At 47.6% G+C, this 26,886-nt stretch overlaps 1 protein-coding gene across 2 annotated transcripts in view; it reads right to left on the bottom strand.

Moving 5' to 3' along the window:
* Positions 1–999: 999 nt before the first annotated feature.
* The window catches only part of LOC133339187 (uncharacterized), a 28,633-nt gene continuing 2,746 nt past the window's right edge, over positions 1,000–26,886 (bottom strand). For both annotated transcript variants that reach the window (XM_061547339.1, XM_061547338.1), the window contains 10 exons: positions 19,529–19,603; positions 15,745–15,887; positions 11,425–11,626; positions 9,747–9,889; positions 9,205–9,406; positions 8,012–8,154; positions 7,427–7,637; positions 5,505–5,685; positions 4,935–4,977; positions 1,000–4,277 (listed from right to left, as the gene is read on the bottom strand). In XM_061547339.1, coding sequence (XP_061403323.1) covers positions 4,941–4,977; positions 5,505–5,685; positions 7,427–7,637; positions 8,012–8,154; positions 9,205–9,406; positions 9,747–9,889; positions 11,425–11,626; positions 15,745–15,882 — 1,257 coding nt within the window. In that variant the 5' untranslated portion in view covers positions 15,883–15,887; positions 19,529–19,603 and the 3' untranslated portion in view covers positions 1,000–4,277; positions 4,935–4,940. The remainder of the gene's footprint in view (positions 4,278–4,934; positions 4,978–5,504; positions 5,686–7,426; positions 7,638–8,011; positions 8,155–9,204; positions 9,407–9,746; positions 9,890–11,424; positions 11,627–15,744; positions 15,888–19,528; positions 19,604–26,886) is intronic.

The following is a 26,886-nucleotide window of genomic DNA, read 5'->3' on the forward strand; positions in this document are numbered from 1 at the left end:
TATGGTCACAGTTACATTACATATTTAGTATTAAGAGTTGATATCACCCACCGACGGACGCACTCACCCACTCACCCACCCACTCACCCACTCACTCACCCACCCACTCACTCATCCACTCACTCACCCACGCACTCATCCACTCACCCACTCACTAACTCACCCACTCACCCACTCACCCACCCACTCACCCACTCACTCATCCACTCACCCACCCACTCACCCACCCACTCACCCACCCACTCACCCACCTACTCACCCACTCACTCACTCACTCACCCACTCACTCACCCACTCACTCACGCACTCATTCACTCACTCACCCACTCACTCACTCACCACTCACTCACTCACCCACTCACCCACCCACTCACCCACTCACTCACCCACTCACGCATTCACCCACAAGACAAGACATACACAGCTCTAACGGCTCTGATTATTGTCCTGTTAGCAAAGGCGCAGAGCGATGTTCCACAGTCAGCGGGATGCACAATGGCAACATCCCCATCACCATTCCACCTCACGACGTAGGAAACCGAGTTTTTAGCACCAAGTTTAGACGCGTTACTTGTAACACGTTCCTTCGGAGTGGGCAGGTAGGAACTTGGTTGGACAGCGCATGCGTGCACGACAGACAGACAAATAATCCCTGGTGGGCAGTGTGGAATCTGTTGTTCCTACCTGTATGTATACAAGATCACGTGACTTTAGGTAGCCAGGCAGACAGCCCCCTGAACTATCGCCCCCCCCCTCCCTTAGGCCCCTCCCCCCTTAGGCCCCTCCCCTGACCCCCTTTCCTTTAGGCCCCTCCCCTGACCACCCCCCCCCATATCCTCAGGCCCCTCCCCTGACCCCCCCTCCCTCAGGCCCCTCTGCTGACCCCCCCTCAGGCCCCTCCCCTGAACCCCCCCCCCCCTCAGGCCCATCTCCTGACTCCCCCCTTCCTTAGGCCCCTCCCCTGACCCTCCTCCCTTAGGCACCTCCCCTCTCCGTACCCGGCAGTAGGTCTCCACCAATCAAAGAGCTGTTTGTAAGGTCTCCACCAATCAAAGAGCTGTGTGTATTATATATTTACTTATGTACGACAGACAGACAGCTAAATAATCCCTGGTGGGCAGTGTGGAACATTGCTCCTCCCTGTATTAATGGAGCGCCTCAACTCAAGGTGCTTTACGTCGTTTTAAAGCAGTAACACAATTAGGGTGGTTTAGATGGCAAGGGCAGTGCAAGGTCCGAGATTTGAGTGTTCGTACCAGAGGGCACGTGGGGGGGGGGGGGTCACGAAAGGGCTATAGGGGAGGGACGGGACTGACCGTAGGGGTGAGGGAAGAGAATGGGCAATGGAGAAGAGCTGAGGCTTTAAGAGAGGAACGGGATTGAGGATTCGTGTGCAGATCTCTCAATGAGCTGTATAGACCTTGTTCAGAAGCGACCTGACCACAAATGATAACTCAACCAAGTGGCTGATCATCGCGTGGAAATTCATTGCAGCCAAACACTCTAAACACACATTTCTAAGTGAAGGAAAAAACCACGGCGAGAGAGACACACACAAACTCCAAATATACAGCAGGCGTCAGGATTGGAATCGAACCCACGACCTCCTTTATACCGGGCGAGGTAGTTAACATCTCACCACTGTGGCGCTCCTGTAAGATGTAGATAGAGGTTCTGATGCACTCTAAGAGGGGCTGTCTCGAGATCCCTCTCGTGGAGGCCCTGCCACCAGCAGTGACGTTAGGAAGACATTGCACTTATACAGGTTCACTTAAAACTGCCTGCAGGGCTAAGCACTGAATACTATTGCACGAAAATCCAATCGTTGTATAACCCCATACACCTTGCAAGAGAGACCACTAATTCTGCGTGGTCTCTCTCCTGCAATTATAAAAAATGATTACACCTCTTATTTTAACCTGATAACCGCCAAAATATCATTGTCCACACGAACAGGCAGACCAAGCGAATGGAGTGCAGATTCCAGTTCACTGTGCGACCGTCGCAGCGGACACAACGCAAACCACTAACTCCAATGTTCCAGTGTTCCGGGGACGCTCGCACGGGGTATGTTTTATACCACATTTGTTTTTAGGTTTGGGCCTCGTGGTGGTTGCATCGCATCAACATTCGAGTCGTTTACCCTCCAGCAATCCGACGAGACCGTTACCATTCAAATAGATATTGCGGTCAGTGTTGTTTCGTTGAGTCATCGCTGAACGCGCCGGTGTTCACATGATATAATGAAGTTCTTCCATTCCGGAGCGCTTTTCGCAGAACCGTTATAACGTGGAATGTCCAGATAAGGCCTACTGAGTTAGTGTATGTAGCTTGTTTCATGTGACCAGGCTCCAAATGGTAACTTAACAAAGTGGCTTATTGAGTGGAAAGGTAAAGCTGCCAAATACTCTGTCCGTGTGTTGATTCTAAATGTGGAAGTAAAATGGACCAGGAGAAAAATCCACACGATCGCAGCGAGAGACACGCAAACTCCAAATGAACATCAGACCTCAGGGTTGGGATAGTAGGCGAGGTAGTTAACATCTCATAACCACCGTGGTGGATTCCGGCTTTTCAGTGGCTGAAGAGACGACGTTGTTGCTCAAACTAATGGGACCTTCATCAGGCAATGAACTTGGCTTGATTTAAAAAAAGATATAAAAGTAGTCCTTCCATTAACGTTTCGTCCCGTTCCACAAAAACTACTGTTTACTAAAATAACTGCTAATCGAATTCACTTTTGAGTTAAAAAATAAGTAAAAATCACTGAGTCTGCAACAGAGCTGTTTCCACTGCCAAAACAGAAAACGTTATAATGTAAACGAAGCCAGTGGAGGTCTCAACGCTCATCGCTGCACGTCGTTGATTGGCTGAGGGCGTGGCTCAGCCCACTTAAGAGTGCTCGGGTTGGCTGAAATCGGCGCCTGCGTGCGTAACGTAAACGTACCGTTAATCACAACGTTAACATTAGTCTAAACTATGAGGTCCTATGGGTGGCAAAATGTTAATCGAAAAACCGTTAACCAATGTCACTGTTAACCGAGGGACTGCTGTATACAGGCAAACCTCGTATAGTGCTCAAGATGCGTTTTTTGTAAACAGAGTTGTTCTAAGTGGTATGCCTGCAGTTCCTGCCAATAGAGGTCAGTTGTCATTGTCGCCATCACAATGACCCGTGTTTGTTTCTGGGTTCTATGTCAACATTCTTGCCATTAACCCAAAAAAACTCAGCATCGTTGTGTTGGCTTTGGAATCTACGTTGTTGGGTTTTGCTGAAAAACATGTACGGAGGCATGTGGGTTATCACGATTTTTCCAGAGTAACACTCAATCATTACAATTTTTAAAGATATACTCGTTCATGGCCTCGCATTGCCATATTAATAGAAGAGATCAATCATTCGGCGAGTAGTATATATCATATTCGAATCAAATTCAATATAGGCTTAATTTGCGCATACAATACTGTATATATATAAAGTGCATTATGCCTTTCAAATATAGAATAGAGGTGCATCGATTTAGCATTTAGTATCCAGCAAACCCTTGCCCATCGCCGGGGTTACGTTCTTGGTAAAAAGCCGCAATCGGAAAATCCGCCTTCCCCAAACTCAAAGACAAATGGGAAAAATGGGGTTTGGTTCACAGTTCCTAACGCACGATAGAAAGAAAAATGGCGGGCGGCTGAAACTCACTGCTGCTCACTCGAGGCTGGAAACACCACGTGACCCGGGACCCGCAATGGGCCGCTTGAGATAAGAGACGGGAGACTAGAGACAAGATGGAGATAAGATGGAGACCGGATGGAGATAAGATGGAGACAAGACAGATAAAAGATGGAGATTAGATGGAGACAAGATGGCACCACATGTTCTTCCGCGGCAGCAGCAGCAGCATCGAGAGCGGTGCAGTTACGACGCGTACAGAAATCTCGTGATCAACCGCGAATGGTCCAGCCATAGGGGCACGATCAGCGAACTCTGTACCTCCATAGACTTGGCACGAGACTGCAAAACCGCAATAGCTAAACCCGCGAGAGGCAAGAGTTTGCTGTACTCTAATGTAAAAATACCCAATTTTCTTTTGTTTTAAGTATATAATTCACCAATCGGCGTCAAATCACGGGACGAGGAATCAACTTGTAAATATTCTTCCTGCAGTAAGAAACAACGCCAGCAACAGCACCCAGAGCAGCAATGACTCCAAGGACGATGCCAGCTGCAGTTGATGGAGCTGGAGGTGAAGCTGGGCTTGGTGTGGGTGTTGCGTCTGTCGGTTCTATTAAACACAAACGCAGACGACACAGCAACATGTGAACACCCAAGAGATGCACACAGTCAACGTCTTCTTCCTCTTACTGCCATGCCCCCCTCCTCTCAAGTTCAAGTTAATTTATTAGGTATAGCCCTGTGAGCCATTCGGCTCTTGAATCGGTTCTCCTGCAGCTCCTCCTGCTCTGCTCGTTGCTGCCTTAAGCCACCTCCGCGTCGACTCCACAGTCCCTCGAATCCGCTGCGTTCGCCACTTCTACTCCCCTCGCTCTCGGCCTGCCCCTCTGGCTCTGCCCTGGTGTCTCCACGTCCATCGCCCTCGCGGTTGCCCCCTCCTCTATTGCTAAGGCAGCCCCAGCCGTGTGAGCCGACTCCCTCTCTCCGCTCGAGTGAGATGAGCACCGCCACTCCCGCCTCCTTCCCCAGCTCTCCAGTTCATACCGATCCAGTCCTGTGATCGCTGTTAGCGAGTAACACCTCGAGAGGGTGATGTGGCCAGCACCACGCCCGGCCGCCTTTGTCTCAGCAGTGCTGGCGTTTACACAACACACCGAGGTTAGGGAATTGAACCCAGGTCACTGGTTCTTAGCGCAGTGCACACACACACACAGGAAGAATGACCCTGATGAGAGTGTATCCTGCTTCCTGTCTCTCTCGCTCTCACCTCATCTTATCCAACTGGATTCATTGGCTGCATTTCTTGAGGCCTGTTGAGAGAAAAGTGGACACGCGTCAATCACACATCCCCATCACTCACATGCAGCCTGTGTCACTACCACAGCTGGGAGTCTAGCCCACGACTCACACCTGCCTGACACCCGCATGGAACCACTAATCATAGCAATCACTGACCATGATGTGAAATACATCCTTTATTTATCCACGTTGAAGCCCATTGAGAACATTGTCTCTTGTGATGTGTGTTATTTAACCACGTGAGAGCCCATTGAGTTCACCATCTCCTATGACTGACGCAGTCTCACATCACCACCCCCACTCATATAGAGCCCCTGTCACTGACAGCAGCCACGGCTGGGAGTCTAACTCAGGGGTCCCAGCTGCCAGGAGCTCACACAGGCTCCACTGAGCACAGCTCTGAGTCACGAGCAGGCAGGGAGCTGGAGTCAAACTCAGGCCCTTGGAGAGGGCCGGCTCAGGGTCTCTGGCGTGGCCATTGTGAGCCGTGTTCTATCACTCACTGTGAGGTCCTGGTGCAAGTGCGGTCGATACTCACGGGGCTTCTGGCTCTCTTGGCTGACGTGGTCTCATCTTCCTCCCCCTGAAGTAAAAACCAACTCCAGCAACAGCAACCAGAGCAGCAATGACTCCAAGGGCGATCCAAACTACAGGTATCGGAGGTGGAGGTGGAGCTGAGGTTGGGGTTGGGCTTGGTGTGGGTGTTGTCTTTGTCGGTTCTATTAAACACAAACACAGACGACATAGCAACACGTGAACACCCAAGAGATGCACACAGTCAACGTCTTCTTCCTCTCCCTGCCATGCCCCCCTCCTCTCGTGCGGTCTCTGCCCTGCAGCGCCTCCTGCTCTGCTCGTTGCTGCCTTGGGACACCTCCGCGTCGACTCCACAGTCCCTCGAATCCGCCGCGTTCGCCACTTCTACTCCCCTCGCTCTAGACCTGCCCCTCTGTCTCTGCCCTGGTGCCTCCACGTCCATCGCCCTTGCGGTTGCCCCCTCCTCTATTGCTAAGGCAGCCCCAGCCGTGTGAGCCGACTCCCTCTCTCCGCTCGAGTGAGATGAGCACCGCCACTCCCGCCTCCTTCCCCAGATCTTCAGTTCTGACCGATTAAGTCCCGTGATCCACTGAGATCCTTCACACCATCCTGGTTTCTGTGCTCCGCAGTGTTTGCTCCTCCTGGTTTTCAGGAAGAGCAGACGCGCCGTGGCTTTATCGAACGCGCGTTCTGGCTCTACGCGGTGCACCTAATGAGGCCTGTTTTCCGGATCACAGGGGTGGTGTTTCGGCTTGACGCTGCGAAGACTCTCATCTCCTTGTCGAAAAATAGTTCCGTGAGGGTTCTGCCTCCATTGGAAGGTGTGAATGAACCGACTGAATGAACGATTTAATTACCATGCATGTTTTTTTTGGTTTGAAAAAGTAACACACTCAACATGCACAACGATGCAATAGGAATGTTCACACAGTGCCGCAAGCATCTCGCCATGAAGTCATTGAGGACTTTAGACGGCGAATCAGTGACAGAGTCGGGGGCGAGCGTCAGGCTGGGAAATCATTGTCAGGGGAGAGCATTGGACGCGAGTTCTGCGGTGCGGGAATGAGACGGGGGTTTTATGTCAAGGAGTGTGCACACGCAAGAAATTGAGAGTGACTCGGCATCGTTTAGTAAAATAACAAGGGCAGAAATCTCGTAGAATTAGGAACACAGAGGGAGGGGTGATCATTTCGAGCCCAGAAAGGCAACCCTAGTTTTCCCACAATGTCTATTTTTTGTCGAACACCGTTTTTCCTAAAACCTCATTTTCTAGGAACATAACCCCCAGCGTCCGGCGAGGCCTGCCTGTGAATGTTACATAGTGACGGTGCTATAATACCGAGCCTAGATGGAGGCCATTGTTCATGAGTCTCTCGCGGCTGTGTTCACCGCGAGGTGTTCACCCTCAACGCACGGTTGCTGAGCATCGTGTTCATTAGGTGAATGGTAGAACAGCTTTTGATGATATTTAGCCAACTTCGGCAGCTGCAGACAATAACGCCAAATGGTGTCATGGACAGCCAGGAGACGTCAATCATCGCTGTGCCGGTTTCCTGTTGACGCTGTAAATCGGCTTGCAGCTCCTACATCGGCACTTGAAGGGAATCCGAATCAGAAGCTTATTTCCTGAGCTAAGAAGCTATTTTTCAACATCCCACAAGAGGACAACAATCTCATGGGACACACACAGGGACAGACAGGAACTTACAATGTCATTGGCTCATGTAGACAACTCAGCAAATAGTCGAGTTTCTTATACTACAGGATGTGATATCTGTGAAGAATAACAAAGACCCTTTATGGCTGTGCCACAGAGTGTATTTTAGTGGTAAATCTGGACAATAAAGAGAATTAGCATTCTCGTTGAGCAAGAATGATAAAGTAATGTGTGTTAAATAGATCCAGGGAGGACATCATGCACACCTGGTTCATTGTGAACATCCAGCTGCAGATACCCGATGTCTTGCATGCTTGGCTTGTCGTATCGATAAACCGTGACCTCACAGCGATATCGCCCAGCGTCGTGGGTCTGGATGTTGCTGATGGTGATGGAGGCATTACACGTGGACTCATCACCCACCCAAGTCACCTGCAATGGCCTGAGGCTTCTCTTTCTGTAGTACGCCTTGTACACCTTGATGGCAAACGTCAGAACACGCCAGGGCATAACTGTGTGTCCACATAATACACGTGCTCATATTCTGAAAACTGACATAATACGTAAATAACATTTAATTATAACATATAAATATATAATAAGCCTACAGTTTAGGAAATGACTCTTCTTTCGAGTAGAGAGAACAGAGATAATTTGAGATTATTGTATCTGAAGACACAATACTATTCTGGTGTCTGAAAAACGTAAAAGTTAACAATAGAACCAGCAAAGGAGAGGGGGTGACCTCCATTGAAATAAATGAGCACGAACGGGCGTTAATAAAGAACATGTAATCATCATTGCGAGCAGGAGGGTGTAAGTAATCGTGTGCAAGTGTGACAGTGACGCACCTTCTCATCGTGTCCGTCTATGGTCCTGAACCACTCCACCAGCGTGTGTCTAATATCTGTGATCTTGCAGGTGTAAGAGCAGGACAGGAGAGCCGTGCTGCCTACTGTGGCATCCTTTGCATCCGGGGTGACAACGGCCAGGTCTGTGGACAAACCCACAATGGTCACATGAGCAGAGGGAATGAACCTCTGGAGGAGGAGGTGGAGGTGCTGGTCTCACAACGCAGTGATGACAATTAGGACAGAGAGAGAGATGGGGCAAATACTTTCCGTTAGACGAAGCATCTCTTGCGTTGCACGTTAGCACGTATGTTTTGTGTGTTTGTGTGCTAAAGTGCAACGCTGCATGTTAGAGAACGGTCCACAGAAGTGGATGGCTTAGAGCTACCTCTGAGTTCCCTTCAAGTGGAGCCGAGGTGGTGGGATGTTAACGACCTCGCCTGGTATACAGGGGGTCGTGGGTTCGATCCCGATCCTGACGCCTGCTGGCTGTTTGGAGTTTGCGTGTTTACTCTCCCCGTGGTTGCATGGATTTTTCTCTGGGTCCTCCGGGTTTCCCCTCCATATTTAGAAAGATCCGTTTAGAGCATTTGGCTGCTATATATTTTGGATCCACACGGCAGGGACGATTATTTTCCGATGATGCATTGCAAATTAGAGTAATGTTTAACACGGAGGCTTTCGCGACCAATATCATCCATAATATAGGTTTTTGGGATTATATCGCTTGGAATTAGGCAAATTAAGTGCAACGTCTGATAACCGAATACAATGTTATGATATTTGCGTAGTACTGTTATTATTTATTGAATAATTTCACCTGGATAATCCGTTGAGAAGGAACATTTATTTACAAGGGTGCCCAGGTGACCAGGCTAAGATGACAAACTCATGGGACTTGACATCCGGATTGTTTGCTAATTGAACAATGAAAGTGAAGATTCACAGGCAGGAGTTGAACCCAGATGACCATGGTTCTAGGTGCACGGCTCTGTCACATGTACGTATTCGTGTTGAACTGTTTTCACATCGTACGTAGCCAACCGCGGAGGTGCGGGGGAAAGAAAACAAACCAAACACGAAAGGCAAAACGTGACTTTGTCGCGTGGACATTGAGTGCTAGGGCTGGGCTACATGACAGATGATGGGAGTAGTGAGTGGTAGGACAGACCTATGAAGGACGTGAAACAAACCTGTTTGTGGGTGGATGTTCAGCTGTAGATACCCAATGTCTTGGATATTTTGTGGATACACCGAGACCTCACAGCGATATCGCCCAGAGTCGTTGGTCAGGATGTCACTGACGGTGATGGAGGCGTCGCACTTGGCCACATCACCCACCCAGGTGGCCTGTAAAGGCCAGTGGCCGCTCTCTCCATAGGGGTATTTATAAAGCTGTGGTCAGTAAAGGTGAAAGCAACACACAGATCAGATGCGTTATATTATTTCAGCATAAAATTTGTCTCCAGGGCTTGCAACTGGGCTGGATTAACTGTTGACTAAGGAGCTTCACGTGGAGACTGTTTTTAAAATGGCTGGCCCATGCCCCCGCCCAGTCACGTGACGAGGGGCCCTCGATCTGTATAGAAAATACCAAACCTGTTCATCTGCGTTGCATATTGTAAATGCTCAAGGGTCATGTGACCAAGTTAACGAACAAGACTATGATTCCACGCTTGCGCTTGCTGCAATTTAGCGGCAAATGGCGCACAGAACGGACAGTGGAGTAACTCACCCTCTCTTCAAGCCCGTCGATGGTCCTGAACCACTCCACCAGCGTGTGGGTAACGCCGCTGACTGTACAGGCGTAGGAGCAGGGCAGCAGAAATGTAGCGCCTGCCATGGCGTTAATTTTATCTGGGGTCACAACCACGAGTTCTAGGAAAACCACACACAACGCCCACATTAGTATATATTTTGTCTTATATAATATAAATGTATAAACTCGAAACATTTGTCAGTAACAATGCGTTTGAAAGTACAGAACAGGCAGACCTCGACGAACGCGGGGGGTTACGTTCCTGGAAAATTCCATGTTGGGCACAACTTTTTCGACAAAAAACAGACTTCATGGGAAAATTCGGGTTGCCTTCCTGCCTTCGAAATGATCACCCCCTCCCTCTTTGTTTAACTAATACTACAAGATGCCCACACTCGTTATTGTACTAACGGATGCTGAGTCTTCTTGGTTATTTCGGTAAAGTCACGTAGAACCAAGAAGATGAATCCCTGCAGTCACGAAAGCTTTAAATCGAAAAGGATGCTGAGTCGTTCTCATGTCCTGTGTGTGTGTGTGTACACTCTTTGTCAATTTCAACGCAACACAAACCCCCGTCTCCATTCTTCCCGAACCACAGCACTCACACCCTACGCTCGCCACTAACATTGTCACTTGAACATTAATGATTCACCATCGAGTCATCCGTATGGCTAACGTTCTCAATAACTAGATTCATGCGGTAATGTGTGAACATTTACGTTGTGCTGCTGCTGTGCGTTTTGAGTGCATTACGTTATCACACAAAAAAACATACCCACACGTACACAGACATACACGGTAAATACATCGTTCTCACAGTTAATTCACACATTCCAACGGACGCAGCCCTCTCAAGGCACTACATTTTTATGCAGATACAAAAATGTTAGCAGCGTCAAACTGCGTATCAACAAAATCCCACCCCTGTGTTATGGAAAACAAACCTCATCAGCCACAACCGTCGAGAGACAAAACACGTGTTAGATGAAGCCACGTTGGGGAAGGGTTTCGTCTATATATTTTTTTTACCAAATTTTATTCCCGTGTCTCGTCATTAATAAAAACATTAATTGGGATTTCTCACAGAGTGGTGCAACGTGTCTTGCTAGAGAACAATCCGCAGAGCAGATATCACAGAGCTGACTGAGATTCCTTCAAGCGACCTCTGCTGGTCCACAGAGTTGGGAGCAGGACTTTCACAAATTGCTCTTCCACATAGAACAGCGCTTATCGCATGACAATCAACTAGATGCGTTTTAATTCTCAGAGTTTTAATTTCGTCAATTAAGTGCAGAATTGCAGATGGAGTGGGCTTAGTCCATCAACTGACTCGACTTTAGGTCTCGGTTAGCTCACAGACAAATGTCTGGACTTGAACCCATGATTCTGAGTGGCGCGAGCTCAGCACTCTGACCTCTGAGTCACCTCCTATCCAACGTGGTTTTAAGACTGCGTAAATGTCGGTGAGGAGCAGTCAAAGGTTCTGATGTACATTGGTGGTTATGAGATCGTAGCCAGGGGTTTAAGCCAGTTCACCGTGGCACTGGGCCCATGGCTCTAAAGTGTAGATGTTGAGTTCTACATCAGGTCTATAGGATAGATTATGTAGTTGTGGGTGGTAATATAGTCGACGTTTGAAGGAAATAACACAAACCTGATGGACTGTTGACATTCAGCTGTAGATACCCAATGCCTTCCATGTATTGTGGATACACCGTGACCTCACAGCGATATTGCCCAGAGTCGTGGATCTTGATGTCTTTGACGGTGATGGAGGCGTCACACTTGGACACATCACCCACCCAGGACGCCTGTAAAGGCTGGAAGCTGCTATTTCCATTGGGGAATAGATAAATCTGTGGTCAACAAAGCGAGAGCATGCACAGATCAAAGATGTATGTATGTTGTATGTATGTTGAACTTCCTTGGCACAGTACATAGGCAGCCGTGCTAATCGGAGGTGCTGGGGAAGGACAACAAACTAAACACAAACAGCACTTTTAAAGAAACGAGTTTGTCAATCTAGATGATGATTTAAAAGTGCGTAGCTCCAGTGGCTTCCTAATATCATAAGGCAGAGCGTTCCAGATGGCCGCAGGAGCGCATGTGAAAGCGCGCGATGCGGTGACCATCTTTGTTCGATGGCCAGCCAAAAGCCACTGCAAAGATAACCGGAGTTCGCACCCAAAATGAATAAAAATGGCTCTAACATCTGTTGGATGCCTTTTACCGAAATCACAATACAGGAGGTGGTAAGATGTAGAGTTAGCACGGTTGGCTACGTATCGTGCGAAAGAAGTTCTACATACATACATACAAGAGACCTGGATACGAGCTATACATCGGCGGTCATATGTACAGGACGTTATGACATCATACAATTTGTACATATAAAACAGTCTACCAGCACATGCATGCTAATTGCATTGTCTACCAAAATTTATATCAATATAACCCTGGGAGAGAGTATTTTGAGATGGGTTTTAGATCACCCACCCACCCTTCACCACGGGCTACGTATGCATAGAGTCATATAATTAACGTGAGCAGATACAAATACAGCAGTAGCTGTAGCACACTATAGGGCAGTCCTTGTTCCTGTGACCCGTTCGTAAGTTTGATGTTCGTAAGTCGATGACTGCATGTACATGGTTCCAGTGATGTATTTGTTTATTTCATTTGTACAATTTTGTTTTTAATATACTCTAATGATCGAGATAAATTACCATTATGTACTATGAATATGGAAAATTATATATATTTATTGAAATAATTTGTAAAATCTATGGGACCTTTTTGCCAGTATCAAAGTATGAAAAATAGAAAAATGGTTTACACTTTCTGGCAATAGAACATGAGGTGTTAAGATGTTCAAACACCAAATAGATACCTTTTGCAAGGAATCAAGTCTGCATTGACCACACGTATTTGTTGCAAAACATGCAAACAAAACATCTTACCTATAAAAGCCATTTTTTGTCTGTGTACACCTATTCTTGTAATGCTTTTAACAAAGTACACAAATACAACAAACTAAGCCATTTGACAAACACTTGCTATTTGTTCATTATAAAGGGTTTTGGGTTAGATCGCGTTATTTATAAAGGTGTTGTAACCCTCCACCACCCGACACGGCCAAACAGTAAAAATTGTCTCACGTTTACAAAGACAAATAGTTCACTACTTTAGCCCACCGGTGTGTTGAAGAGTGAATCAACATCATTTACAATTTGAGTTCGACGTTTCGCTGGTAATTGCATCCAGCATCATCGGGCAATTTGCCAGAACGGTGAAGCCATCCACTTGTTCCCGGTCTTAAATAGAGCAGCAGCACGGTAACTTCATCATTTAACCCAATCTGGTGCAGTGCTATTTGTTTTTGCTCTTGGTCCAATCTAAACTAGGAAAATTACACTTTGTAATAAAGTACGCTGATCATAATGATAACTTTGAGTGTGCGCCAAAGCATGCATCTGCACATTCACAGAACGCGACTCGCGGTTACCCCTAGCAATGCAAACAAACTTGCTGAGCGACGACGGGAGGTTCTTCTTCGGGTTAAAAATGCCAAAATAAAAAAATCAAGCCTCTCCAAGACGAAAACAAACACAAAGAGAGTGTCGCTGTGGCGCGCAAAGCAAACAGTGGAGAAGCAGCGGCTGTCCCAACATCTAACAAACAACGAAGGTGCCTCAGCAGCACGAGCTGAGAAAACCGCAGGGCAGCGTGCTTCAAGACAAGCCAGAGACTGCACAGTTACTGCAGAAGCACAGGCTGAGGAAGCTACAGAGCAGCGTGATGTCCTCTTCTCCCCCGCCCACCCCAATGTGTGCAGTTACTTCTATAGATACTCGTTGGTTCTTTCGGCAAATCACGTAGGTATAAAATAAAATCCATCACGACGTTTCGGGTGCAACACAAGCGTCCGTCGTCAGGTGAGAAATCGTAGTCTGCTGCTGAGGCAGACTGTTTTAAAAGGTTCGAAATGGGTGTAGCCCAAGGGTCATAAAGAAGTTGGCGGGGCTAGTGATGTTTATGTGAGAAATTAGCGTGTAACTGTAAGATAGGAGAGTGTCCTCCTCGACGAGGGTACGGACGTGGCTATGTTAGTGTGAGAGATTAGCGTGATGTTAATGTGAGATCGAAGAGTGGCCTCCACGAGGCAAGAGCGTCAACGCAAGAGAACCACCACGACAGTGGCCATGTCAGTGAGACACACAGCCCACAACACAGCAAGAACCAACGATACATCGAGGCTCAAGGAGCAGAAGTGGCCATGCCAGTGAGACACACAGCCCACAACACAGCAAGAACCAACGATACGTCGAGGCTCAAGGAGCAGAAGTGGCCATGCCAGTGAGACACACAGCCCACAACACAGCAAGAACCAACGATACGTCGAGGCTCAAGGAGCAGAAGTGGCCATGTTAGTGAGACCCCAGCCCTTTAATGCAAAGGCATCCGACAGGGCAATGCAAGTCAGAGAGTCGGAGATAACAGCCAAACGGCAGGAAGGATGGAAGCATCACAGCGAGTTTTGACTTTACCTGGTTAATAACGTCCTCCCTGCATGTTTAGACATCCAGCCACCTGCACTAATTTATCACAACCTGTTCTATTTCTTGAACCCTTAACGTTTCTCTACATTAGTCCCCTACAAAAGTATTCAAAATAAGAATAGGTTTTACCCTTTTCTGGCAATGAAATCGGTGTTCACTAATAGTACACTGGGGCACCGCACCCCCTTAGCTCAGTGCACGCAGACCTCGCCAAACATTCCTGGGAAATGCCGGGTTGGGCAAAACCGCGTTCGAAAAAGTAACAGACCTCGTTGGAAAACTCTGGTTGCCTTTCTGGGTCCTAAATGATCACTTCCTCCCTCTTTGCTATAACTAATGCTGCACAATTTCTGCCATTGTTATTGTACTAACAGATGCTGGGTCGCTCTCCATGTCTTGTGTGCCATCATCATCGCGATCGACAGGCAGATGGCCCGAAAGGTGTCCACTGCACATTTTGTCATTCGTTTCCACTTCCCCTCTGTCTTGTGCCAATCTGCTCAAGGAGTGGCCACGTCTTTCTGGCACCAAACTCTTATTATGTCGTCGTCAAGCCATTCTCCATGAGGTCTTCCTCCCTTTCCGGTTCCTTCCATTTTTCTGAACGACATCACTTTCAATTTTCATGTTGTTGTCTATCCTACAGATGTGTCCAAATAGTGCCAGTCTCCTTCTCATCAATGACTGCATCATGACGTTGTATTCTTCTTGCTGTGTGGGTACACTTTTTGGTTTTCAATATCACCTCAACACAAAACCACGGCAATCACGATGATGTTGGTCGCGAAAGTCTGCGTGTTAAACTGACTAACCTCTATGGGGAGGATACTTTTCTTCAAACCAGATAATTGGAGAAACTCCGAATCAAGCGGATGAAGTTGTTGTCTTCACTGGCGTTCCTCAAAAGATGCAGAGATTACGTTGATTGCCATATAAATAATCCAACCGGCAGTGGATACCCATTCTCATTCATAAACATTAATGAATCCCCCCTCCCCACATCACTCAACAAGTGCTCACAAGTGATGCCATCACATCTACGCCTCTATTTAAGGAACGAAACGGGAGGATTTCTCCACAAATCTGGCTGCCGCCTGATGAAGCTAGTTGTAATTACTGGTGAAACGTCGTACTCATTTTGTAAATGTTGTGGCTTTGCTCTCCAACACACCGGTTAGTGCTGTATTAGTGACGAATTGGCACGTTCTGTTTACGTGACAACCCTTACTATTGCCTGTGTCGGGTGGTGACGGGTTTAACGACACATTTATATATTTACGCGATCTAACCCAAAACAACCTGTATTATGGATCACCCACCGTGTTCCGACAAACCGACGCGTTCGAAAAATCCGCGTTGGGCAAGGTTTTCCCGTATTTAGATGTCTTACTATGATATAGAGATTTATAACTCACCCTTTCTTCACGCCCATTAATGATCCTCAACCACTCCACCAGCGTGTGAGTAACGCCGCTGATTGTACAGGTGTAGGAGCAGGGCAGGAAAATCGTGCTGTCTGCAACGGCGTTCATTTTCTCTGGGGTGATGACCATAAATTCTAGAGAAACAACAACACACAGCGCCCACATTAGTACATCGCGTATGGAAAATGAGAATAGGTGTTAAACTTTTTGGCAATAAAACAGGAGGAGTGTTCAGATGTTAAAACACCAAATAGAAACCTTTTTCAAGAAATTAAGTGTTGCATTGACCACACAGTACTTGTGGTGAACATGCAAACAGATATGGCTCTGATAATTTCTGCAACCGGAAGCCAATGCAGCTTGGTGAGCACTCGATGTACACGGCCCCATCTTGCAGTGCCCGTCACGACACATGCCAGAGAGTTTGTACACGCTGCAATTTGCAAATGTTTTTCCAGACATCCCGTAGAGTAGTGAGTTGCAATAATCGAGCCTTGACGATATAACTGTTACTGCAGCTACATACTATTAACATTCCTTCCCTTTAATAATGTTACCTCTATCCCCTCCCTTTGATGCTGCTAATCCTGCATAATGCACGGGCATAATGACTTTAAACCCCCCGCCAAACCTCCTACGCATTTCACAAGTAGTACTAATCGCATATCTGCATTTCCCATAAATATGCTAAATTCCTCTTGATATGCAAATTATTTTGTCAAGGCGCTCTTCCCCCTCCATCCCAGCTTAAATAGTCGCTCCAAGCCTGGGGCGTGCCATTCAGACTGTCTTCTCGACAGACCTGTTCTCCACCTGAGGACGGCTGCTTGCGTTGTGGCCGAAACGTCGTGAGAATTATTTTATTATGTTTTATTTTTATTATTTTATTATTTCCATTCTACGTGACTTTACCGAAAGAACCAAGAAGATGATATTACTGTACGAGGCTACGCGCCACCGTGTTAGCTATGTCACGACTCAGGCAGTAGAGGGCAGTACGTCCCCATCTATTCTGCTACAGAGTTCATGTCGCATTTGAGTCGGGACGATTTTCTTGTCGCCTGATGAAGACCGCTTGTGTCGCGATCGAAACGTCACGAAAGTTTTAAGTAAAAAATCACTAAATCAGCTTTCTTTTGATTGTTATGTATTGATGTATTAATCATTCGTTTCCCGGTGTTCGATAGTTATTGTCACTGCCCAGATAATAGTTAACTAGCGATGATGGTGGTGGTGATGATGATGGTGGTGATATTGACGATGGTGGTGATGATGGTGGTGGTGGTGATGATGATGGTGGTGGTGATGATGATGGTGGTGATGATGATGGTGGTGATAATGACGATGGTGGTGGTGATGATGACGATGGTGGTGATAATGATGATGGTGGTGATGATGATGGTGGTGATGATGATGGTGGTGGTGATGATGATGGTGGTGATGATGATGGTGATGATGATGGTGGTGGTGGTGATGATGATGGTGATGATGATGGTGGTGATGATGGTGATGGTGGTGATAATGACGATGGTGGTGATGATGATGGTGGTGGTGGTGATGATGATGGTGGTGGTGATGATGATGGTGGTAATGATGATGGTGATGATGATGATGGTGGTGGTGATGATGATGGTGATGATGATGATGGTGATGATGATGATGATGGTGGTGATGATGATGGTGGTGGTGATGATGATGGTGGTAATGATGATGGTGATGATGATGATGGTGATGATGGTGATGATGGTGATAATGATGATGATGGTGGTGGTGACAACGGTGCAAGGCCGTAAATATAATCTATATTGGGGAGGACACCCCCCCCCAATAATCAAATATGCTCAAAATGTCCCCCCCAATATATTTCTATAAAAATATTTTTAAAAATAATAATTGCGATGCTATGTAAATAAAAACAACAATTTGCTAAACAATATCTGTTAACATGATTGTGGTTATGGTTGTAAGTTATGAATCGCTAATCTCTGCCATTACATACAATGAAACAAGAAAAGGTAAATAAGTAAAAACAGAGCATTGTAATACAATACACCTTTCGATTTAAAGCTTTGGTGACTGCAGGGATTCATCTTCTTGGTTCTTTCGGTAAAGTCACGTAGAAGGGAAATAATAAAATAATAAAAAATGAAACATAATAAAATAATTATCACTATTTTATTATGTTTTATTATGTATTATTTTATTACTTCCCTTCTACGTGACTTTACCGAAAGAACCAAGAAGATACAATACACCATTAGACATTATTGTAAAAAATAAATACAAAGTCCATCCCATGTGTTAGTGATTTTTTTTATATTTTAGGCAGAAAATGGCAGGAAATGAGTTTTCAAATTTAGATTTTTTTTTTTCTGGAGGGAGGGGGCCAGACCCCCTGGAAGATTTGGTCCCCCCCAATGTTGACTCCATGGCTACGGCCTTGCCACGGTGATTATGATGATCGTCAGAATAGTGTTGGCTATGTCACGACTCAGGCAGGAGAGGGCAGTACGTTCACATCTATTCTGCTACAGAGAGTTCATGTCGCATAGCAGTCGGGCCCGTTATTGTTTCGTCATTCTCCGAGTGAGAATCAAGGTGCTGCACCGACGTTGATGTGACGGGGATTTTGTGCGTTCACTGTGCTGACCGGCCTTGTGAATCTGGCATTCAGGTCAGGCGAAACGAGTTGTGATATAACAATAGGTTGTGATATAACAATAGGTTGTAATATAACAATAGGTTGTGATATAACAATAGGTTTTACTCTTTCTGGAAATAAAACAGGTGTCAATATACTCTTTGGTTCTTTCGGTAAAGTCACGTAGAAGGGAAATAATAATAATAATAATAATAAAATAATTAAAATAATTAAATATTAAACAATACAATTCTCACGACGTTTCGACTGCAACACAAGCAATCATCATCAGCAATCATCATCAGGTGTGAAATCCACAGCAATTTTTTTTTGCTGTGGATTCACACCTGATGATGATTGCTTGTGTTGCAGTCGAAACGTCGTCAGAATTATATTGTTTTATATTTTTTCTTATTTTATTATTTACCTTCGACGTGACTTTACCGAAAGAACCAAGAATATGAATCCCTGCAGTCACGACAGCTTTAAATCAAGAGTTGTAGTTAGTTACGATCGTTTTGTCAGGTTAATGAGAGAGACTGTTAGGTAGATGTCACGTTTTTGTAGTTAAATAGTTGATTACTTTTACGAAAAATTAAACGGTTATTTAATGCTACTCCGGTTCTTGGTTGAGCATCACTTTTGTTAGATCACGAAATTAGCTTTCTCAGGCGGTCCATAGTTATTGTCACTGCCCAGATAATAGTTAACTGGTGATGGTGGTGATGAAGATGATGGTGGTTGTGGTGATGATGATGGTGGTGATGAAGATGATGGTGGTTGTGGTGGTGGTGATGATAATGGTAATAATGATGATTGTGGTGATGGTGGTGATGATCACGGTGATAATGATGATGGTGATCATGAAAGTGATGATGATGGTGGTGGTGGTGATAATGATGATGGTGATAATGATGATGAAAGTGGTGATGGTGTTGATGGTCATGATGGTCATGATGATGGTAGTGGTTGTGATGGTGGTGATGATGATGATGGTTGTGATGGTGATAGTGGTTGTGACGATGGTGATGATGGTGATGATGGTGGTGGTGATAATGATGGTGGTGATAATGGTGATGATGGTGGTGATAATGGTGATGATGGTGGTGATGGTCGTGATGGCATTGAACTCACGTGGTGCTGTTCCTTGGCGCTGCGCTCCGGACTCCGAGCCATTCCCAACCCCCACGCTGTCAGTGACCACCGTTCCTGCGGATAAATCAGAATCTCAGAATCAGAATTTATTTATTGATTACTGGAGGAATCCGATGAGCTATGAAGCTCTGTTTCACAGATGATCCAGTAGGGCCACGGGGAAAGAACGTTACACTGATGACGGTCGTATTAGCGGCGCCACGGTGGCTAGGAGATGTTAACTACCTCGCCTGGTATGCAGGAGGTGAGGGGTTCGATCCCAGTGCTAACGCCACGGTGGCTAGGAGATGTTAACTACCTCGCCTGGTATGCAGGAGGTCATGGTTTCGATCCCGACCCTATCACCATGATGGTTAGGAGATGTTAACTACCTCGCCTAGGATACAGGAGGTCGTGGGTTCAATGCCGGCCCTAACGCTACGGTGGCTAGGAGATGTGAACTACCTCGCCTGGTATACAGGAGGTCGTGGTTTCGATCCCGACCTTATTACCATGATAAGAAGATGTTAACCACCTCGCCTGATATACAGGAGGTCGTGGGTTTGATCCTAACCCTGACGCCTATTGTATATTTGGAGTTTGCGTGTTTTCCCCGTGGTCTCATGGATTTGACTCCGGGTCCTCCGGTTTTTCCCTCCACATTTATAATCAGCATTTGCTGATAGACCTTTCCACGTGATGATGATGATGATGATACGCCACTTCGTTGAGCTATCATTTGTGGCCAGGTCGCTTCTAGAAAATGAGATACGTAGCCCAGCGGGCCTTACCTGCTAGAATAACAATACTGTAGTTTAGTTTTGTGTTTAGTTCACGTCTAGATCCTTCTGGAGAAGATGCTATCACCAATCCGTGCCAAGTGGAGCGAGATCGTATTACCGACTGGCGTCTATGGGTCTCTGTATGTGTATGAGTCTCCGTGTGAATCAGTAGGTCTCTGTGTGTGTCTATGGGTCTCTGTATGTGTATGGGTCTCCTGTGTCTAAGGGTCCCTGTGTGTGTGTATGGGTCTCTGTGTATGTCTGTGTGTCTCTGTGTGTGTCTATGGGTCTCTGTGTGTCTATAGGTCTCTGTGTCTAAGGGTCCCTGTGTGTGTGTATGGGTCTCTGTGTATGTCTGTGTGTCTCTGTGTGTGTCTATGGGTCTCTGTGTATGTCAATGGGTCTCTGTGTGTGTCTATGGGTCTCTGTGTGTGTCTGTGGGTCTCTGTGTGTGTCTATGGGTATCTGTGTATGTCTGTGGGTCTCTGTGTGTGTCTGTGGGTCTCTGTGTGTGTCTATGGGTATCTGTGTATGTCTGTGGGTTTCTGTGTGTGTGTCTATGGGTCTCTGTGTATGTCTGTGGGTCTCTGTGTGTGTCTATGGATCTCTGTGTATATCAATGGGTCTCTGTGTGTCTCTGTGTGTCTGTGTGTGTGTCTATGGGCACCTCAAGGTGCACTTGGCCTGGCACAAGCATCGTGGTGACGTCACCGCCACTTAGTGGCGAATGGCGGTTGTTGTTGTTGTTGTTGTGTCTATGGGTCGCTGTGTGTGTCTATGGGTCTCTGTGTGTGTCTATGGGTCTCTGTGTGAGTCTATGGGTCTCTGTGTATGTCATTGGGTCTGTGTGTGTGTCAATGGGTCTCTGTGTCAATCACGAGCTCCAACCCCTTACAGGGCTCACATCTGGAATGCAATTCTTGATACAGCAAATCTGGCTGTGACGGTCCCACCTGATGACAGAGACTTGTGTTGCCTCCGAAACGTCGTGATTTTGTATTATTTTATTTTTTATTAATTTCAATTTCAATTTTCTACCTACGTGACTTTACCGGAAAAAACTAAGAGTATGAATCTTGCAGTCACGAAAGCTTCAAATCTAGAATCAATTCCAGGAACTCCGCGGTTGCTGCGTCAGTGATCTGACCCCTGCAGCATCCCACCACCTGAGCATTTTGAATGACGTGCCTCTGAATAGTGTGTGTACGTGTATGTGTTGGTCATGTAGCACGCATGCCCAGCCACCCGCATGCCGAAACAGCTTTTGTTCGGCCGGATCGAGGGGGCTAAACAGGCGCGGCAGGGGCTAGAAAAGAGATGGAGTGATGTGGTACAGGAGGACGTGGAGTTGAGTGGACTTGCCGATGACTGGTACCAGCGGTGTCAAGATCGGCCTCAGTGGAGGAGGCTCGTGAAGGACGCTACTGGGCAGTTGGAGGCAGTCGCCCTCCAGCAACAACGGAGGGCGGAGGAGCGACGCTCACAACAACGAGCGGAGCGCCGGGTGGCTAAAGCACAGCAAGTTGGTACAGTAGGGGGCACAGGTGGTGCATCAGCCAGTCATCTCGGTCATCTCGGTCAGTCGACCCGTGGCACCTGCTGGGTCTGCCCCGTGACCTCCTGCCAGCGGACGTTCGACACTTCACGTGTGTGTGTACGTGTCAGTGTGTGTGTACGGGTGTGTGTGGGTGTGGGGAGCGGTAGTGTAGCGGTTAGCGCTAAATTGCGCTACGAACCTGGAGAACCGGTTTAGATTCCCACTAGCGGCCAACACCAGTGACGATTATCTGAACCGGTGATGGGCCTCCCCTAGGTCCACTCAGCCTCAAATGAGTACCTGGTGCGGTGTGTAAACATCGCCATTGGGGAGACAAAGGCGGCCGGGCGTGGTGCTGGCCACCCACCCCCTCGTGTACCGTTCCGGCCTTCATAGGTGCTGCTCGCTAACAGCACTTGCCCCAACAGTCTGTTAAGGCTATGCGGGGGATCTTTATCTTTGTGGAACTTCTTTCAAGGCCATTGTGAACCTTCAAAGGTGAGAGACGCTTTGGCGCAGGTCGTGAACCCAGGATCCTGACTCAGCGTGTCCGTGACACCGCCATTGTGAAACCCACGACGTCTGTTGTTGTTCTAAAGATGCAGATATGACTCTTGACAAAGAGCTTTCGTGACTGCAGCAATTCACATTCTTTGGCTCTTTCGGTAAAGTCACTGTGTTTGTCAGTAAACATCATAGGGAAGTGTGGCGGGGAAAACCCCAAAACCAACATCTTGCACGAGACACAAATAGACATAGAGAGACGTAGACATCGTCAGATGTAATCTCCCTCGCCTGGCACGCAGGAGGCGTGGGTTCAATGCCGGACCCTGGCAATGCCTGCTACTGCTGCTGCTGTATATTTGGAGTCTGTGTCTCTCTCCCCGCGGTGATCGCTGCGTGGATTCTTCTCCAGGTCCTCCGGGTTTTCCCTCCACATTCATGCTCTCAATGCCCACGTGACGATGATGACGATATCAGTCACGTGGTTGAGCTGCTATGATTTGTGATGGACACTTCGCTTCTGATAAACGAGCTTCACCGCTTAGCGGGGCCTCACCTGGTAACAATAAGCAAAGTTTCATTTGAGCATTGGTCTCTGAGTGTGGGTCTATGTGGGTCCCCATGGGTATCTGAGTCTCTCTGGGTCTCTATGAGTATGGGTCTCTGTGGGTCTCTATGTGTCTCTGAGTATGGGTCTCTATGTATCTCCATGTGTTTACACTATGAGACATCTCCTTTACCAGTGGCAAAATATAGTGATAGGTTTTTACCCTTTCAACTGGTACAAAAACTGACACCTTTATACAAGGCATCATGTTTGCAATAACCACAACACAAGCAGTCAAAATGCAAACAAAAAGAAAACAACTCTGATGATGATAATGATATGCACTGTCCTTGAAGTTGATTGGTCCACACCCGAGACAGTTTTTCTTAGAGCCTAGTCTCAATTGGTGTTGGACCAGATGAAAGGGCAAAAACCTATCACTATCTCCATGTGTTTAGAGTATTTGGCTGCTGCTATAAATGTCCACGTGATGATGATGATGACGATGGTATCAGCCACTTGATTGAGCTGCTGTCGTTTGTGATGGACACGTCGCTTCTGAAAAGGAGCTACGGAGCGCGGGGAGCTGTAACTGGTACAATACAAAACAATCGTTTCGCGTTTCTTCACATCGCCTGAGGCTGGGCTATGGGTGCATCGTGTGTGCACTGCTAAGTTTGTGTACTCGTGTGTGTACTGCTGTGTGGGCACTGCTGTGTGTGTATTGGTGTGTGTGTACTTCTGAAAGATCTGGGCAAAGTCCCATCGGTGAGCTCCTCTGGCAGGCAAGGCTGCGTTGGCTGGGTCATGTAGCCCGCATGCCCAGCCACCGCATGCCCAGCCACCGCATGCCTAAACAGCTTTTGTTCGGCCGGATCGAGGGGGCTAAACGGGCGCGGCAGGGGCTTGAGAAGAGATGGAGTGACGTGGTACAGGAGGACGTGGAGCCGAGTGAACTTGCCGATGACTGGTACCAGCGGTGTCAAGATCGGCCTCTGTGGAGGAGGCTCGTGAAGGACGCTACTGGGCAGTTGGAGGCAGTCGCCCTCCAACAACAACGGAGGGCGGAGGAGCGACGCTCACAACAACGAGCGGAGCGCCGGGTGGCTAAAGCACAGCAAGTTGGCACAGTAGGGGGCACAGGTGGTGCATCAGCCAGTCATCTCGGTCATCTCAGTCAGTCGACCCGTGGCACCTGGGTCTGCCCCGTGACCTACCAGCGGGCGTACGACACTTCACGTGGCCTCAAGGTGCACATAGCCTGGCACAAGCGTCGTGGTGACGTCACCGCCACTTAGTGTTGTACTGCTGTGTGTGTGCATTGCTCTGTGTGTACTATTATGTATGTAACGGTGTGTGTACTGCTATCTTCTAGTGTGTGTGTGTACTGCTGTGTGTACTGGTGTCGTTGTGTACTGCTGTGTGTGCGGAGTGGTAGTGTTGCGGTTCGCGCTACGCTGCACTGCGAACCCGGCGACCCGAGTTCAACTCCCGCTCACGGGCACCACCAGCCCCATGGCGACTATCTGAACCGGTACCGGGGAGCTAAAGGCAGCCGGGCGGGCATGGTGCTGGCCACCCACCCACTCGTGTGCTGTTGCCGCCTTCATAGGCACTGCTGCTGCCACTCGCTAACAGCACTTGCCCCAACATCCTGTTAAGGCTATAAGGGGGGTCTTTGTCTGGTTTGTGTGTGTTATCTCCTGCGCGTGTGTGCGTGTTGCCTCTCAAACTCATGCAGACAGTTTATCGGAATTTGTAGTTTTATGGATTGTTTTATTTCGCGACCAATATCATCCATAAGGTTGTTTTGGGTTAGATTGCGTAAATATATAAATGCGTCGTTCAACCCGCCACCACCCGACACAGCCAGCTTGTAAGGGTTGTCACGTCAACAGAACGTGACAATTCGTCACTGGTACAGCACGCGGGTGTGTTGGAGAGCCAAGCCACGACATTTACAGTCACTCCACCCTCAGCTCTCGCACTGCCCTTGCCTCGTTTTTATTTTATTTCTCGATGGCAAGAAGATCAGAGCCAGGGTCTCTAAGGCAAGAAGATCAGAGCCAGGGTCTCTAAGGTAAGAAGATCAGAGCCAGGGTCTCTAAGGTAATAAGATCAGAGCCAGGGTCTCTAAGGTAAGAAGATCAGAGCCAGGGTCTCTAAGGTAAGAAGATCAGAGGCAGGGTCTCTAAGGTAAGAAGATCAGAGCCAGGGTCTCTAAGGTAAGAAGATCAGAGCCAGGGTCTCTAAGGTAAGAAGATCAGAGCCAGGGTCTCTAAGGTAAGAAGATCAGAGCCAGCCTCTCTAAGGTAAGATCAGAGCCAGGGTCTCTAAGGTAAGAAGATCAGAGCCAGCCTCTCTAAGGTAAGATCAGAGCCAGGGTCTCTAAGGTAAGAAGATCAGAGCCAGGATCTCTAAGGCAAGAAGATCAGAGCCAGCCTCTCTAAGGTAAGAAGATCAGAGCCAGGGTCTCTAAGGCAAGAAGATCAGAGTCACGATCTCGAAAGCAAGAAGATCAGAGTCACGATCTCGAAGGCAAAAAGATCAGAGCGAGATCAGACAGAGAGAGAGAGAGAGGGAGAGATCGTGTAGAGCTCTCACAACCCAACCGCTGCCTCTTTCTCTCCGGGCTTTACTCACTTGTTGCTGCCTTTTCATCCCTTTTATGATTGCCACTCAACTCCCTTAATTGCCCTTCAACTCTCTTACCGTCGAGTGAACCATCATAGAGTGAACTCGCGTTGAGTGAACTAGTGTCGAGTGAACTATCGTCGGGGGAAGTAGCATCGAGTGAACTAGTATCCAGTGAACACTATAAACATTCAGTCTGGGAGATCAGCAAAGCGCTGAAAGGAAAGCGTGAAATGTGAAACGCCAGCAGAACATCTTCACGGGAAACCAATCGTGACGATATCGTGAAATATGACATCGCAATGTACCGTGTCGACTGATATCCGAGTACCACAGTGTGCGTGGCGTGGAGTTGTGGCGCAATTGTAGGCGCTGCAGATATGAACCCGGCTGAGACCCAAGTTCGATTCCCGCTCACGGCCACCAAAACCGGTGATCGCCGCAACTATCTGAACACGTCCTGGGCCTCTCCTAGATCGACTCGGCCTCAAAAGAATAACCTCTTGCAGTGGAGTAGTAAACATCACCAGTGGGGAGACAAAGGCGGCCGGGCAGGTGTGGTGCTGGCCACCCACCCCCATAGATTCAACACTGCTGCCCATAGACTCAGCACTGCTGCCCATAGACTCAACACTGCTGCCCATAGACTCAGCACTGCTGCCCATAGACTCAACACTGCTACCCATAGACTCAACACTACTACCCATAGACTCAACACTGCCACCCATAGACTCAACACTGCTACCCATAGACTCAGCACTGCTACCCATAGACTCAACACTGCTGCCCATAGACTCAACACTGCTACCCATAGACTCAACACTGCCGCCCATAGACTCAACACTGCCGCCCATAGACTCAACTCTACTACCCATAGACTCAACACTGCTACCCCATAGACTCAACACTGCTACCCATAGACTCAACACTGCCGCCCATAGACTCAACACTGCCGCCCATAGACTCAACACTGCCGTCCATAGAGTCAACACTGCTACCCATAGACTCAACACTGCTACCCCATAGACTCAACACTGCTACCCACAGATTCAACTCTGCTACCCATAGACTCAACACTGCTACCCACAGACTCAACACTGCTACCCATAGACTCAACACTGCTACCCCATAGACTCAACACTGCCGTCCATAGACTCAACTCTGCTACCCACAGACTCAACACTGCTACCCATAGACTCAACACTGCTACCCACAGACTCAACACTGCTACCCATAGACTCAACACTGCTACCCTATAGACTCAACACTGCCGTCCATAGACTCAACTCTGCTACCCACAGACTCAACACTGCTACCCCATAGACTCAACACTGCTACCCACAGACTCAACACT

The sequence above is a fragment of the Lethenteron reissneri genome, unplaced genomic scaffold (genome assembly GCF_015708825.2).
Source record: "Lethenteron reissneri isolate LAM-NWPU_2019-01 unplaced genomic scaffold, ASM1570882v1 scaffold_1643, whole genome shotgun sequence".
NCBI lineage: Eukaryota > Metazoa > Chordata > Hyperoartia > Petromyzontiformes > Petromyzontidae > Lethenteron > Lethenteron reissneri.